Here is a 15,777-nt window from a genome sequence, read left to right on the forward strand (position 1 = left end):
AGCAGTACTGGAGCCAGGGAATATGCAAAGAGATCTTGTGTGATCATTTGGTAAGAGGCTTCCATGATTGGTCATAATGGGATTTCTATGGACTGGATAATTCTGAATACTGTCACAGGCTGGTGTCCTATAAATCTGAGTTAACTCGACCTTTGAGGTTTATTTCTTATTTCTTTTAAGGTAGATTTTTACAGCTTTTAGGTTTTACTATTCATTCCATTCAAGGTGCCTTTGTTGATCTATACCAAACCTTCTATATTTTGATGGGTTTGGTTTTTGTTTGTTTGCTTGTTTGTTTTTCTGAGACAGCTTCACACAACGTAATAATATAAGCTAGCCCTGAATTCACTGTGTAGCTCATACTGGTCTTGAACTCTCAATTCTCCTGCTTGGATTCCCAAGTGGTAGATCATAAGCATTTGCTGCCACCTTTTTCTGTGTAAAGTTTTTCTTTAAATATTTGCTTTACTTCTGTAAAGCAAAGGACACGGTCAACAAGACAAAATGACAGCCTACAGAATGGGAAAAGATCTTCACTAACCCCACATCAGACAGAGGTCTGATCTCCAAAATATACAAAGAACTCAAGAAATTGGCCATCAAAAGAACAAGTAATCCAATTTAAAAATGGAGTACACACCTAAACAGAGAACTCTCAACAAAGGAATCTAAAATGGCTGAAAGACACTTAAGGAAATGCTCAATATCCTTAGCCATCAGAGAAGTGCAAACTAGAACAACGTTGAGATTCCATCTTACACCTGTAAGAATGGCCAAGATCAAAAACACTAATGACAACTTATACTGGAGAGGTTATGGGGAAAAGGGAACACTCCTGCATTGCAATTGTGGGAATGCAAGCTGGTATAGCCCCTTTGGATGTCAGTCTGGCAATTTCTCAGAAAATTAGGAAACAATCTTCCTCAAGACCCAGCAATACCACTTTTGGGTATATATCCAAAGGATGCTCAACCGTGCCACAAGAACATATGCTCAACTATGTTCATAGCAGCATTGTTTGTCATAGCCAGAACCTGGAAAGAACCTAAATGCCCCTCGACTGAAGAATGAATAAGGAAAATGTGTTACATTTATACAATGGAGTACTACACAGCAGAAAAAAATAATGACGTCTTGAATTTTGCAGGCAAATGGATGGAGTTAGAAAACATCATTTTGAGTGAGGTAACCCAGACCCAGAAAGACAGTTATCACATGTACTCACTCAAAAGTGGTCTTTAAACATAAAGCAAAGAAAACCAGCCCACAAACCACAACCCCAGAGAACCTAGACAACAATGCGGACACTAACAGAGACTGACATAGATCTAATCTACATGGGAGGTAGAAAAAGACAAGATCTCCTGAGTAAATTGGGAGAATGGGGACCTTGGGAGAGGGTTGAAGGAGACAGGAGAGGCAGGGAGGGAAGCAGAGAAAAATGTAGAGCTCAATAAAAAGGAAAAAAAATTGCTTTGAGGCATATGTTAATAACATCTTTAACTTCTAATAGTCAGTCTTTGGAAAATACGATAGTGTATTGGTTACACCTTGCAACACTGTATTTCCGTTACCTCTCTTGAACTGCTGTCATGCATTTCTTTCTTCTATGCAGTAACCTTAGAATATACTATTTTTGTTTTAAACAACCAAATTTCTTTAAAGTAATAGGGAAGGAAAACTTATTTACTCATTTTCTTCTCTTCATTTCTATCATTTAGCTTTAATGCATCTCAAAAACTCACTTTTCTTGTTCTTTTTTGTTGTTGTTTTATTTTGAAACAGGGTCTCTCTAGATAGCTTTGGCCATCTTTGCACATGCCATATAGAATTATCTTTATTTTGAAATATCTTCATTGGGGTATAAAATTCTAGGATGATAACTTACTTGATTGTATGTTTTTCTCAGTAGTTCAAGCAATTCTCCACTATCTTTTGACTTACATATTTTCTGTCAAGTCTGTTGTCATTCTTTGATTTTGTCTATGGTCCTAACACCCCATAACAGCTACTTTTTAAGATTTTCTCTTAATCACCAGATGTAAACGTTGCATTATTCAGAATCTGTGTGCACCCCTCCTCTGGGTCTCTATTTGTGTCTCAATACATGTGTGTAGACAGATTTTTCTTTGAGCCGTCAGTTCACAAATAGCAACAGGAAGACATATATTGATTGTGAAAGCTTGGCCTTATCTTAGGCTTGTTTTTAACTAGCTCTTACAACTTAAATTAATTCATTCTACTAATCTGCCCATACTGCTTTTTCCTTTTTTACTGGCATCTTGCATTTATCTCCTTTTTCTTTCTTTCTCCAGAAATCCCACCTATACTTCCTGCCCAGTTATTAGCCATTCAGCTTTTTATTATGCCAATTACATCAAATACATCTTCACACAATGTGGAAATATCCCACAACACATGTGCACATTTGTACATGCAGAGGCCTGAAAAGGGTATTGGAGCCCTCTGTGTTGGAGTTAGAGGCATAATGTGGGTTGTAGGACCTAAACTACAGTCCTCATTATTACACAACAAATATTCTTAACCATAGCCATCTCTTCAACCCTTAATCTTTATACAGTCTTATTTCTTTTTACTTTTTTAAATGTGTATAGGTGTTTTGCCTGCATGTATGTCTGTGTACCACATGCATGCCTGGTGCCCAGGAGGGAGGCCAGAGGAGGGCATCATATCCCCTAGAACTGGAGTTACCAGACTGTTGGGAGTACACATGTGGGGCTGGAACTCAAACCTGGGTCCTCTGGAAGAGTAACCAGTGCTCCTAACTACTGAGCTATCTCTCCAGCCACTTATCCCTGTTTTTACACTTGAGATTTATTTACTTTTTAATCAGTACTTATTTTTACAGTTTTTAATCAGATTTGCATTTTTGTTTGTTTAGGGTTTTGTTAGTTTTTGATTTTTGTTTGTTTGTTTTGACATCACATTCCTGGAACTGTGTAGGGATGACTGGTCTTGAACTTACAGACACCTACCTGGCTCTACCTCCCAAGTTCTAAGATTAAAGGTGTGCACCTGACAAATTCAGAATTGTTTTCATTCATCACATTTTCAAATATTCTGTCTGCCCTTTGCCCTGCTCTGGGGATTGTAGTTATGTGTTTTACTTAAAGTTACCCTAACATTTACAAATGTGGTATTCCCTTCTATTCCACTCCCATGATTCAGTTTTGGATACTTATTACTGCTCATCTTTGTAACGTTTTCTTCTGCAATATCTTATCTGCTGTTAATATCCACTATAATTTTAACCTCAGATATTATAGTTTCTGCTTCTAGATCTTTTATGTATTCCGTTTCTCTATTTAATACCCCTGATTTTTTTGAATGTGTGGCATATAGTTGTAGTGATTTTTTTTTTTAAGCCTATTATCAGTGTTAGTTCTTTTGGTTACTTAGATTTCTAATTTCTCTCACCAAGCTTACTGTTAAGATTTGAGTGAGATGAAAGCAGAACACATAACTACTGAGGTAAACCATCTTGGGGGTTCTGCTTGATCCCCTGTGACTTAGAGAGGAAAGACTTTATCTTGCAGTTTACAGTCTGTCGTGAAGGGAAATCAGAGCAGAAACTTAAGCAGAGGCTATGGAATAATGCTGCTTCCTGGCTTGCTTTTATGGTTTGCTCAGTTTACTTTCTTATGCTACACAAAGGTATGTGCCCAGAGGTGGCACTACCCACAGTGGGTGGGCCCTCCTACATCAATCATTAATCAAGAAAATGTCCCCATGGGCCTGTTTAATGGCAACATTTTCTCAATTAAGATTCCTTCTTCCCAGATGACTCTAGCTTGTATAAGGTTGACAAGAAACTTAGCAGTCCAGGTTTACAATTTCATAGATCTATTGCTTTTAGACTTGAGGCCAGCCAGAAACATGGCCTGATGGAAATTTGTCTACCTTGTGGCAGCCAGGAATCATAAACAGTAAGAGAAGAGGGGTCTAGGGATAAGGCACATTCCCAGTAATCGTCTTCCCCCAAATAGACCTTAGTTTCTCAGTAACGCTATCAAATTATTAAGCCATCAGTGGGTTGATCTACTTATGGAACTAGAGCCCTTACGATGTTATCACTTCCAAGAGCCCACCAACTATAACCAAGCTTTCTACCCATGAGTCTTTCAGGGGATACTTCAGAGCCAAACTATTATCTAGACCCTGTACTTTTCCTCCTCCCTCATCTCTGCCTTGTACTGCTCATGTTCCCTGACACTTGGTTGTTAGTCACACACACTCAGTCCCCCACCAGCTCACATGCTTCTTCCGTAGTGCTTTTCTGAGCTTGAGGAGGAACTGAACCTTGTCATTCCTATTTCTACTATACATTAATTGGCTTTCCATTTTCCACTCAGTGCACATCTTCCTTCCTGTGGGGAGTGCAAGCTGCTTTCTTTCATGTACACATGTGTAGTATCCAGCTACTGAGTACAGAGATGGAACTTGTATATAGATCTGAGGGTAGATAATGTAGAAAATGGATTTTTAGCTTACACAGATATGATTGTATGTTTTTATTGAAGTAAATTGTTTTTTTCTTCTGCATCTTCCTCCCAAAATCAGGCTACAGAAGAAGTTTCCAAAAATTTGGTTGCCATGAAAGAGATTCTGTATGGCACAAATGAAAAAGAACCTCAGACAGAAGCCGTAGCTCAGCTGGCCCAAGAGCTATACAATAGTGGACTCCTTAGCACTCTAGTGGCTGATTTACAGCTCATTGACTTTGAGGTAAGAAATGCGTTTCTCAATTTTCAAAATATTTTGTGGTCCTCTTCCATACACTCTATCCTTTGAGACATTGTAAGATCTCTGCTGACCCAAAGACTTCTGACACATTTCACCACAGTGTTTGTAAATTTTCTTGGGTGTTTGTGATGCCCTTTGATTTAGGTTGCATTTCATAAGCAGCTTCTCTCTTGTTCAAGGAATGAGCAATCCAAAGAAAGTCACAGAATTTTAGAAGAGCCCAAAAAATGTCTATGAGAGCAGAGATCATGTATTTTGTGTTCTGTGCTTGCTCAACACTGCTTTTAAATTTTTTATTTAGTATAATGTTGAAATAGCAGATTTTATTAACAATTCTGCATTTCTGACTTCTATAAAATTTGTCTCTGGTAATATTGTGTCTGTGCTCGTTGACCTCTCAGCTGAAGCAGCACAACCACCAAGCCATTCATTCTTGGTCTAGCTGCAGACAGCACAGCTTGGCTTTTTCTCCAGGGGCCTGCTTACCCCCCCACACACACACACACACCCCATTTTGTTGCCTCAGCTTATACAATTGGATCATGATATGTTAGTTGTTTAGTGAGTTCGTGAAGATAATGGCCCTTGATTCCAGCCTGGAAAACATGTACAAAGAAGTCTTCATGGTCACAAGCACCCTCTTTGGCTTCTTGAGTATGCTTTAAGTCTGTGTTTGTCAGCCCAAGTGAGTGGATATCTGTTTTGATGGGGAGGGGTATAATATGAAATAATTTAAAGAAGGGGAGGGTAGCTACTTCAGTAATCCTTAAAGTAAAGAAAAATAAACATTTTTGTCCTACTATAGAGAAGGTAGAACTAAGCTGTTTCCATGTATAAGTCAAATTCTAACAACTTATTTTCTCTCTAACTTGAGGGTTACATTTGGGATATCTGATCCTTCTCCTTTGTCTCTAAACTGAACACTGAATTTAATATTCATTTGAGACTTTAGAAGCATCAGGGTTTTATGGTTTGGTTTGTTTTTTCTTTCTTTTTTTTTTAAAGTGTGTGCCATGGGACTGGTTTGGAGAAATTACCATTACTGCACCTGAGCCAACACAGGCCCCAGGAAGATGGGGCTTCAGTGCCCTCTGGGCTTTCTTAGCCTTCTGACTATGGCTGTTCTGAAGCATCTCTTGGGGGCCAACATTAATTTCCTAGGCAGTTTTCTGATGGTTAAGGTTCAGTAAATGATCTGTCTGTTTTGTGCAGTGGTGGTGTAAAGTTCTCATCTCTGAATACTGTTTCATGACACTTAGTGCTTCCGTTATTAATATGTTTTAAGTTTTTCTGAGTGACTGAGTTTAATGAGGAGTTTATCTGCTTACTATTAAAGCTCAGCCTTTTTACAGGATTCTGTGAAGCCATTACACTGAGAGTACAGTCTTCTTCCTTTCCATTTCTGCAGAAGAAAGTGTGCACTCTCTGTGTTATTTGTAACAGAAGTATCCACTTGAGTAAGGTTCATAGCCCTATAGGTTGTAAGTGTGCTATCAACATCTGCTTTCCATACTGAGTCAGTGTGCTTCTGAGCATTAGTGATGGTCGAAATTACTTGTGGATTGTAATGAGATTTCACTTTGTTGATAAAATTGTATTTAAAAATTATACACTATTAAAACAAAAATTTGGGGTTATAACTAGCTAAGAATTTTAATGTCTACAAATGTTGTAAAGTCAGATACTCAAGCATAACTAATACACAATGACTCTTTGACTTTATATTGAAGAGTGGATGGACATTTTAATATTTAGACAGGTAAATATTTTAATGATTGTATTCCTAATAGGGCAAAAAAGACGTGGCTCAAATTTTCAACAATATTCTCAGAAGACAAATTGGTACAAGAACTCCTACTGTTGAATACATCTGCACCCAACAGAATATTTTGTTCATGTTATTGAAAGGGTATGTACAATGCGATAAAGTTTATATTCTTAGTTGAAAATAAAAAGAAGAAATTGTTCGGGTGGGAAAAGATAACCAGGCTGGTAAATATGGGAAGAGTTCTCTCTATAGTTTTAGCTTATTTTTCTGTAGCTCTTGAACATACTGCCCTTTTAAAGTTTTGACCTGTAAGCTAAACTAACACAAACACGCCCTATAGATGTAAGCTTAAAATTGGGTGAATTGTGAGCCCTTAAGCAAGAAATATAGCCTATTTCTATCTGTAAGATTGAAACGGTTGAAGTTCACTGAAATCACAGCCAAGTGTGAGTCCAAAGATGCCTCCTCTGCACCCGACCTGCACACCCCACAACAGTGAAACAGTCTAGTGGGGCGTGTGTGCTCCTCACCCTCCCTCAGCAGAGCGTGCGCTGTAGGGCCATCACTGTGCATCTTCCAGGAGTTACTCCTGGACTAAGCAGGCATTCATGATTTGGGTAGTTGTCCACTTCAAAAACAAAGCACAAACAAAAAATCCGAAGATCTAAATTTAACAAAAGTGAAAAGATCTTTCTCAGCACTTAACTTACCTGACTAGCAAGGTCTTCTGCTAAACTGGTGGGCAAGCATGTTACTGGCACGACTACTGGCGTGAATCAGCTTGCTCCCCTCCCCCTAGCTTTATAGCTTACCTCGTGTGGGTTTGTATCTCTGTGGTTTAACATTTCCCCCAAGTTCAGACTTGCTTAAACAAAGCATGAGTCAATGCAATGACATGTCACATGCCAGCATCCAGCTTCCCCCTTTCTGTTTCTACTCATCCATGTTGCTTCTTCATGTGTTGCTGTACAGAACTTTTGTTGTATCAGTCCACTGTCCCTGTGGAAACGGGCTGAGTAGTGTGAAATTTGGATGTTTTTAGAACTATGTTATTGAAGCCAGAATTTCCCTTGCCATAGAAGCCAGAGGTTTATTAAAATCTACAAAATAGTTAATGCTTCCTATTATTTCATGATTTGATATAAATATTTTTAGGTGGTATATAAAATAAAAAAACTAGTGTCTCATTGTGTAACCCTTGCTGGCCTGGAACTCATAGATCCACCTACCTCCGCTTTCTGAATGCTAAGATTAAAAACGTGAGCTGTCACTCTAGGCTAAAATAAAATTGTTTGATTTAAAGTTTAAAGCTCTCATCTGAGCTGGTTAGAGCAGAGTCCTCAGCCACAAGGCAAAAAGGGAAAGCCCGAGGCTGGAGCTTGGCTTGAGACTCACTCCCACATTACTTCCCTACCCAAACCCCTCATCAGAGTCATTGTCCTTTTGCCATTCCTGCTTGCTGTGGTCCTTATTCTTTCTTCCTTACACGCAGTCTGACTGTGTTGTTCACCCGTGTCCATCAGGTCTATACAGTGTGTGTACCATGCGGGCTATAACAACCACAGTTTCTTTCTTCTACACATCTGCTGGGGCAATCTAGTGCCCAACTTTTATATTTCCTTGGTTTTAACAAAATGAGTTTGTTTGAATTGTTTGTTTGGTTTGGTTTTTCAAGACAGAGTTTCTCAGTAGCTATGGAGCCTATCCTGGAACTCGCTCTGTAGACCAGGCTGGCCTTGAATTCGCATAGATCGGCCAGCCTTTGCCTCCTGAGTGCTGGGATTAAAGATGTGCACCACTACTGCCCAGCTAAATTTTTATTTTTAAACAAGAGTTACAAACTGAATTTTAGAGATAAAACTGAGCTTTCTACTAACCTATGATAGGTCCTCATTTTCTAAAAGTGTATGCCTTTTATTAAGCAACTGGGTCATTTGTTCTGTAGAAAGCTACTTAGTTATTTTAGTAGAGTGTGATGGCACGTGTATTCCATCACTTGGAAGCAAAGGCTTCCCCCAAGGTCCCCGTCATTTTGTTGTTGTGCTGCATAGAAAATTTAATAGGCCAGCCTGAGTTCCATAGTGAGACTGTCTCTGAAAAATTACTATTTTAGTCATGTACTTTAAATTTACATTCCTATGATTTTATTCAGAATGTCTCATCACTCTCATCCCTTGGAGCTGGTGGTTAAGATTCATATTCACCTTGAACAAAGCATGAGTTCTTGATGGGTGATGCACGCACTGCCTGTTGCATGTTGTTGGCACCCATTGCCCCACTGAAATGAGAGTGATCATGGGATACAGGTCCTGTCTGTCTGTTCATTTTTAATTTGCTATCAAACTTTCACCTAATGATTTTTATACCTACCAAGGATATTATCCTGATTTAAAATATCAGTTTACTAGGTCAGGTGTGGTGTCACAGGCCTTTAATCCTAGAGCTCCATGAGCTTGGTGCTAGCTCGGACTACGTACAAGTCCTGCCTCCAGTCAATCAGTCAGTATTTACATACATACATACATACATACATACATAATACATACATACATACATAAATGAGAGTTCACTGTAGATTCTTGTGTTGCTTCTTCTAATTAAATGTTTTTCTTCCATAAAGCAGAACCTCTCCACAGTGATGACTTCACTATCTATAATCTATATGGGGAAAGCCAGTGCCATTGTTTTAATTTGTTGGTGCTCCAGCCACTAACTTGAATAAGCATTGGATATATTGTTGTTAAGCGTTGTTATTAACTCAAAATAGATACTAGATGCTGTATCAGTTATTTTTCCTATTGCTATACTAAAATAATCCTGACAAACAATGTAAGGAAGGGTTTAACTTGTAATCACAGTTGGAGAGTATAGTGGAGAGCCATAGTGGAAGGAGCTTGAAGCAGCTGGTCACATTGTACCACAGTCAGGAAGCAAAAGTGATTAATGCTTTAGTCCAAGACTGTAGGCGTAGCTCATGGAGTGGTGCTGACCACAGTTACTGCAATCTTCCCATTTCACATAGTCAAGATCCTCCTTCATAAGCATGCCTAGAGTCCATCCTGGTCTAGATGGTTCCTTACAGGTGTGCTGATTCTTATCCTGTCAAGTTGACTGTCAGTATATTAACCATCACAAACATGTTTTTGTAAACATTGCTTTTTTAAAATTTATATTGTCCCATCTTAGGCCACAGTGTGCTCCTTTGGTTGACTCCTTTGTCCTTTGATGGCTTATTTGCCTTCTGTTACCTTACTCATTTTATATGATCCTGTCTGACCTGAAAGTAGCATTCTTTAAGAAGCACTGTAAGCCACCTTTTAAGATATCTGTTGTTGGCTAGGTGTGCTGCTAATTCTAGTGTGCATATGGGAAGTACTGGCATCTGCCCGGATTTGGAAACAGTAGGATTTTATTGGCTATTTAAAATCGAATGTGATCTCCAGTCTAGTGTTAACAGGTTGTACCTCGTGACTGTTTGCCTTGTACTCACTGGCTTATGGTTTAATCATTGAGACAGGCTTGACAAACTCTCATCAAAACCTGCCAAACTTGTACCAGATGCCTTACACTTGTCCTGCTAGTCTTCAGTTTATTAGAGATAAGCAAGATTAATGATGTGATCAGCTATCTTGTGAACAGAAATTTTAATCAAATAAGAGTCAGTCAGCATGCTGAGTGCCATGCCCTAAATGAGGCAGAGGAATGCAGTCCTGCTCTTGTTGAGGATCCAATGAGCATATGTACAATTAAAAGATAAAGGTAGTGTTACTAGGCAACAAGTTAATACTGCAGGATTTCAGAGAATACTGCAGGATTTCAGAGGATAAGTGAGTCCGCAAGGGTTGGTAAAAGGAAAGGATCTTACAATTGGAGTTACAGAGAACTTAGAATTCACATATACAGAAAGAAGAAGTGTCCTGATGGCATGCCACTGGTGTAAAGGTCCAGGGCAGGAATGAATACCATGTGATCAACAGCATTTTATGCCAGGCAAGGAGATGGCTTGACCCAGAGCAGTGAGCTCAGAAGTCTGTTTGTTTGGCTATAGTTCTGAACTGCTAGGAATGCTGGTGGTGAACTTGTTAGATTGGTAGATAGTTTAAGGCAAAGCTTGAGCAAATGTGCCGGTTAGAACATTCATGAGTTAAGGCAGCAGTGGGAGAATAGATGGAAGGAAATCAAACTAAGAGACTTCAAAAGAAGTATGAAAAGTCCTAGATGATTCCAAACATGGAAGCTCTTGAAAGTTAAAGATTTGGAGCTAGGATAGGAAGAAGAGAAGTTTTTAAACTTCATTGTCTAATAGAGTGGTTAATTTTAAATTATGGCTATTCCATCTCATTTGCATTAGCCACATTTCAAATGTTCAGTAGCCAACATAATGGACAGCATGTGTACAAAATATTAACCATCATGGAAGTTCTATTAGACAAGGTGTCAGAGACAAAGCAGCACTGCCAAAATGTAGAGCTGAGGGGGCGTGGCAGTTGGGTCTTGATATATTTTTTTTTTTTAAGTGTAGGGATGAGATTTCATGTAAATCTTTACTTGAAACTGTCAGAGACATTAGAAAATACCCAACCACAGTTCAGGGAGTGGATGGAGGGAAGGAAACTCAGTCATGGTGTTGGTGGCCATGAGATTGTGGGCTTTCCTTAACAGGTGAAGACCTCAACAGAAAGAAAGGGGAACCACCAGCAAGATAAAAAGGAGAACTGGGAGGAGGTTTCTTTCTTCCTTATTTTTAAAGAGGGGGGATAGTGCTGGGTGGGGTATTACCCAGCATTCACAAGGCTGGTTTGGTCACCAGAACCAAAAAAAGAAAGACAAGATAGATGAACAAAGATCAGCCCCATCAGAACATTGCGCAGATGGCTCTTGATTAGTTCTGTTGTAGCCAAGGGGAAGTCTCTGCTGGCCAAATAATTATTTCACTAGAGTATTGGAAAACGTTTGACTACCAAAAAACAAACAAGCAGAAAAACCTATGGGAGCTTGTCGGTGGGAAAGAAATAGAGCTGATGTGTGTACATGGAGGGATGAGAGCACCCTTTCTGAACAGGTGCTTTGAGAAGGGAAGGCCCTGCTCACTGTGAGGTTTTCTTTTTGATCATAAGGGAAGAAAGGCTGAGACAGAGCTGAAAAAAAAGGATTTGGAGAGTTGTTGAGGAGGCTCCTCTGTGTCCTCTAGGGTCCCCAAGTTCTCTGTGATGGAGATGCTCTGTAAAATCCTTAGAATGAGGCTTGCAGTTTTATGGGATTTACATGTTTCCAAGAGTCTGGAAGTACTGATGTGAATGTTGAAACAATGAAGTATATACATGCTGTATATTTGATGGACCTATATTTATACTATGTTTATACTGAACTCCTGAATTTGGGAAGAGTATCCTGTATTACCCTTCTATTTAGGTTTTTGGTTCCTCTGGTTGTTGTGAGCACAGTAGGTAAAAGCTAAGCTCACAGACAGCGTTATCCTGGTACTTGTAGATGTTTTCAGACTCAGAACTTCTACTCTTGTGGTCTCTACCATAGCACATTTTTTTATTGAAGGCAGCTGTCCATCTCTGCACACAGCTGTAAGTTCCAGATTAAGTGATCCTGCTGTATACTCTTAAGAGAAATACTTTTTGTAATCTACTGTGGTCACTTAGTTAGGAGTGTCTGAAACTCATATTGAGAAAATTTGAAGTGCTCATTTTCACTCTTTTTGAAAGACCAATCATTATATGGCTTTTATTTGTTATGTTTTGTTTTTACAGGTATGAATCTCCAGAAATAGCTCTCAATTGTGGAATAATGTTAAGAGAATGCATCAGACATGAACCACTTGCAAAAATCATTTTATGGTCAGAACAGTTTTATGATTTCTTCAGATATGTTGAAATGTCAACATTTGACATAGCTTCAGATGCATTTGCTACATTCAAGGTAACGTTTAAAGACTCCAATTCTAAACACACTTGCAAGTGAGAGCGGTTTTGCAGTTTCCCTGTTCTGTACATGACTGCCCTCTAGTGGGAGTAGAGATGTATTTTATATGAATTGTTCTGTTTATGGTATTTGGACTAAAACCACACACACACACACACAGTATTTAAAATGTAGAAAAATTAATTTCTCAAATCTCATCGGAAAGGTGAAAGTCCTGTAAGGTCAAAAGTGCACTTTCTTGTTAAATTATCCACTAAATATGATATAGATAATAGACAGACTACCCAACAACTAGGCTCTCTATAGTGATGAGACGTTCTGCAGCACTTCCTTTGGTTAGCACTAGGTGGGTGATATACTTTGCCTCTGCTCGGAGGCCATGTTCTTTGGAATATATGTTATCAAATACTAAAACCACATTCAGTATGAAGAACCCTACTATTGTTGACAGAACCAAGGCAGGGTTTACCTCCTCACCCCAGAGCTAACTGGTCACAGCAAAGGAACAGGGTCATCTCTGCTGTCCCCTCTCCCCATCTGATTCACTTACCTCCCTGCGGATTGTATACACTGAATGCACATGTGTGACCACACCAGTTTCTTTAGCTGCAAGCTTCTGTTTATGGTGTGTAAATGAAGCAGTAATCTTGTATTTTCTTTTTCCCAATGAGAATAAATCTTGATGTATTACATTCCCTTAAATGACCTTATAAGTTGTTGAATTAGTGGTTCGTATACTTCCATGTAGCTCACTCACGCTCAGAAGCCATACATTGAGAAAAGCTCGCTTTCCTAGTAAGAGCTCAGCTTTTTAATAAAGAACCCCTGAGGTAAGGACTTGTACTCTGGGTAAAGTACATATGTGAGGGTGGTGAATACATTAGGACAGGATGAAGGCATGGGGACTGGCCAGTAGGGTTTCACCTTGCCTGAGAATAATGTCACAGTGTGAGTGGTACCAGGGATTTATCTCCCAGAATCAGTACAACTTCTACAGAAACTTTAGGTAAGACTTCACATACATATATGTAACTGTCATATACAAAGCAAATGCAATGAATTTGAGATCATAACATAGAGTGATCACTATGATGTCTTAGGTATCACCACAGTGGTGGGATAGGACTCATAATTATAATGCATCGATGGAAGGGAGTGCCCCATTCAGGAACAACAGCCCAACATGAAGGGAGGTGTAGTAGCACCCATGTCAAGGAGAGTACCTTGTGTGGAAAGACAGCCAGGATCCTGAGAGTGGCAGCACTCTGGGCGCAGGAGGGTGAGGGAAGAGGATTGAGCAGCAGTGGTATGGGAGAATGCACCCAGCCCCCTGACCACGTGGAGGATGACATGCTCCTGGCACAGATAGCCAAACTGGCTCTAAGGTGAGAGGTGTGTGCTGGCTACATGCCGGAAATGTGATATCTGATGGTCTTGTGTGGCCTTGCTGATACTTTCATCTTGGTTAGGTTTGCTTCTTCCATTTAACTCTCCTTAAGATGGTGGTGATGGAGCTACTGTGGGTAACACAGTCCATTGGGTTATGGTAGCAAGAAAGGGAATGATTTGGCAGAGCCAGGCAGGTGGTCTCTCCTTGAATAAAAGAAATTTCAAAGCCCACTTTGGATTCAGAGGGTGAGCTTGAGACGACAGCTCTGAGCCAGTCTGGTGCTAGATCCTAGTGTTCCTGGTGACACAGAAAGGGGAAGCTCATGAGAGGCTCCCAATAATGTACAGAGCATGGCCCATAGTCAAGGAAGAGAGAAAGATCTACCAAATAATCTCAGACTACCTAAATACCAGATAGATCCAAGCTACCTTATACCCTGACAGAAACTCTGGTCAGAGCAGGAGGACTACCCTCAGGGACAGCCCAACAGTTTCCCAGCAAAGGTGCCTGTGAGCAGTGAGCAGGGCTTCTCCTTTCCTGTTGCAGGTATCCATCTGCAGAGGTGGCTTTCTGCATGTTGTCCTTTGAGAAAACATACTCTTGCACAGTTTTCAGACACATGCAGCTTATAGAACACTAAAACCATCCTTTCTAAGAGTGTCCAGGATCCAGAGCTTGAATGAGTACTGAGCTAGCAAACCAGGTGGCCAAATACTTGCTAGTGACTGGGGGTTTGTATTGAGAGATGGAAAGAGGTGGAGAGAGAGATTTGAAAACTGACAGATATTTGCAATTTTCTGGAATAAAAGAACAAATTCCACCCAGAAAACTCAGTAGAGCTTAGAGCTTGATATTACAGTTGTGATGGGTCCAGAGAGATGATTTGTAAGCATTGAAAGGGAACCTAGGGCTTTGTGGTAAAGAGCACTGGCTGCTCTACCAGAGGTCCTGAGTTCAATTCCCACCAACCACATGGTGACTCACAACTATCTGCAATGAGATCTAGGGCCCTCTTCTGACATGCAGGCAGAATACTGTATACATAAAAAATAAATAAAATCTCTAAAAATTTTTTCATTAAAAAAGCGAGAAAAGAGAGAGAACCTGTTTGCCGACAGCATTCATGGCTCACTAAGAGGGAGTTTTATCTGCTAATCCTAAAAGCCCCCAGGTCAGACATGCTAAGGGTGTGTCTGCTTATTAAAGTGAGGTAAGAGACAGGTCCACAAGTCCACAGCACAGCCCCCAGTTTGTGCAGCAAGCAAGTTGATGCTCTCCTTCCTGAGAGCTTGAGAGCATGGTGGATAGTTACTAACAGATGTTCTCCAGGAGACAAGTGCCTATCCATAACATTGGTAAACTGAGTGCTACCACGCAGGGTGAGTTCTGTAACAGATCTCTGAGGGTTCTCCCATCCAACTAAAGGGGAACTGAGTATACTCATCAAGAATGTAGATGCTGACTGGTAATTGGATACTAAGCTTGCTGAAGATCTCGAGAAGCCCGTATAGAACAGGATGAAACTAAATGCAGACAACTTGAATATCTAACTTTATAAATACAATATGATCGAGGCAGTGGTAGTACATGCCTTTAATCCCAGCACTTGGAAGGCAAAGGCAGGAAGGAGGAGCTCTGTGAGTTCGAGCCAGCCTGATTACAGAGTGAGTTCCAGGACAGGCTCCAAAGATGCACAGAGAACCCTGTGGAGGGAGGGAGGGAGGGAGGGAGGGAGGGAGGGAGGGAGGGAGGGAGGGAGGGAGAGAGGGAGAGAGAGAGAGAGAGAGAAGTAAATAAATACAGGATGAGGAAGTAAAGCATAATAGTGAATGACTTAATTGTTGTTCTGCTCCAGCTGAGGGGCCAAGGAATACAAAGACAAATTTTACAAAAGTCAGAGATTCAGAACTATGAAAAAACC

General features: G+C 40.1%; 1 protein-coding gene across 1 annotated transcript in view; it reads left to right on the forward strand.

Annotated features, from left to right (window-relative positions):
• Positions 1-15,777, forward strand: part of Cab39 (calcium binding protein 39) — a 76,506-nt gene that overhangs the window by 48,570 nt on the left and 12,159 nt on the right. Inside the window, exons 3-5 of the mRNA XM_085697349.2 lie at positions 4,582-4,746; positions 6,555-6,673; positions 12,295-12,463. Of these exons, the coding sequence (XP_085553475.1) occupies positions 4,582-4,746; positions 6,555-6,673; positions 12,295-12,463 (453 nt within the window). The remainder of the gene's footprint in view (positions 1-4,581; positions 4,747-6,554; positions 6,674-12,294; positions 12,464-15,777) is intronic.

Source organism: Myodes glareolus, chromosome 1, assembly GCF_982192425.1.
Source record: "Myodes glareolus chromosome 1, mMyoGla1.1, whole genome shotgun sequence".
NCBI lineage: Eukaryota > Metazoa > Chordata > Mammalia > Rodentia > Cricetidae > Myodes > Myodes glareolus.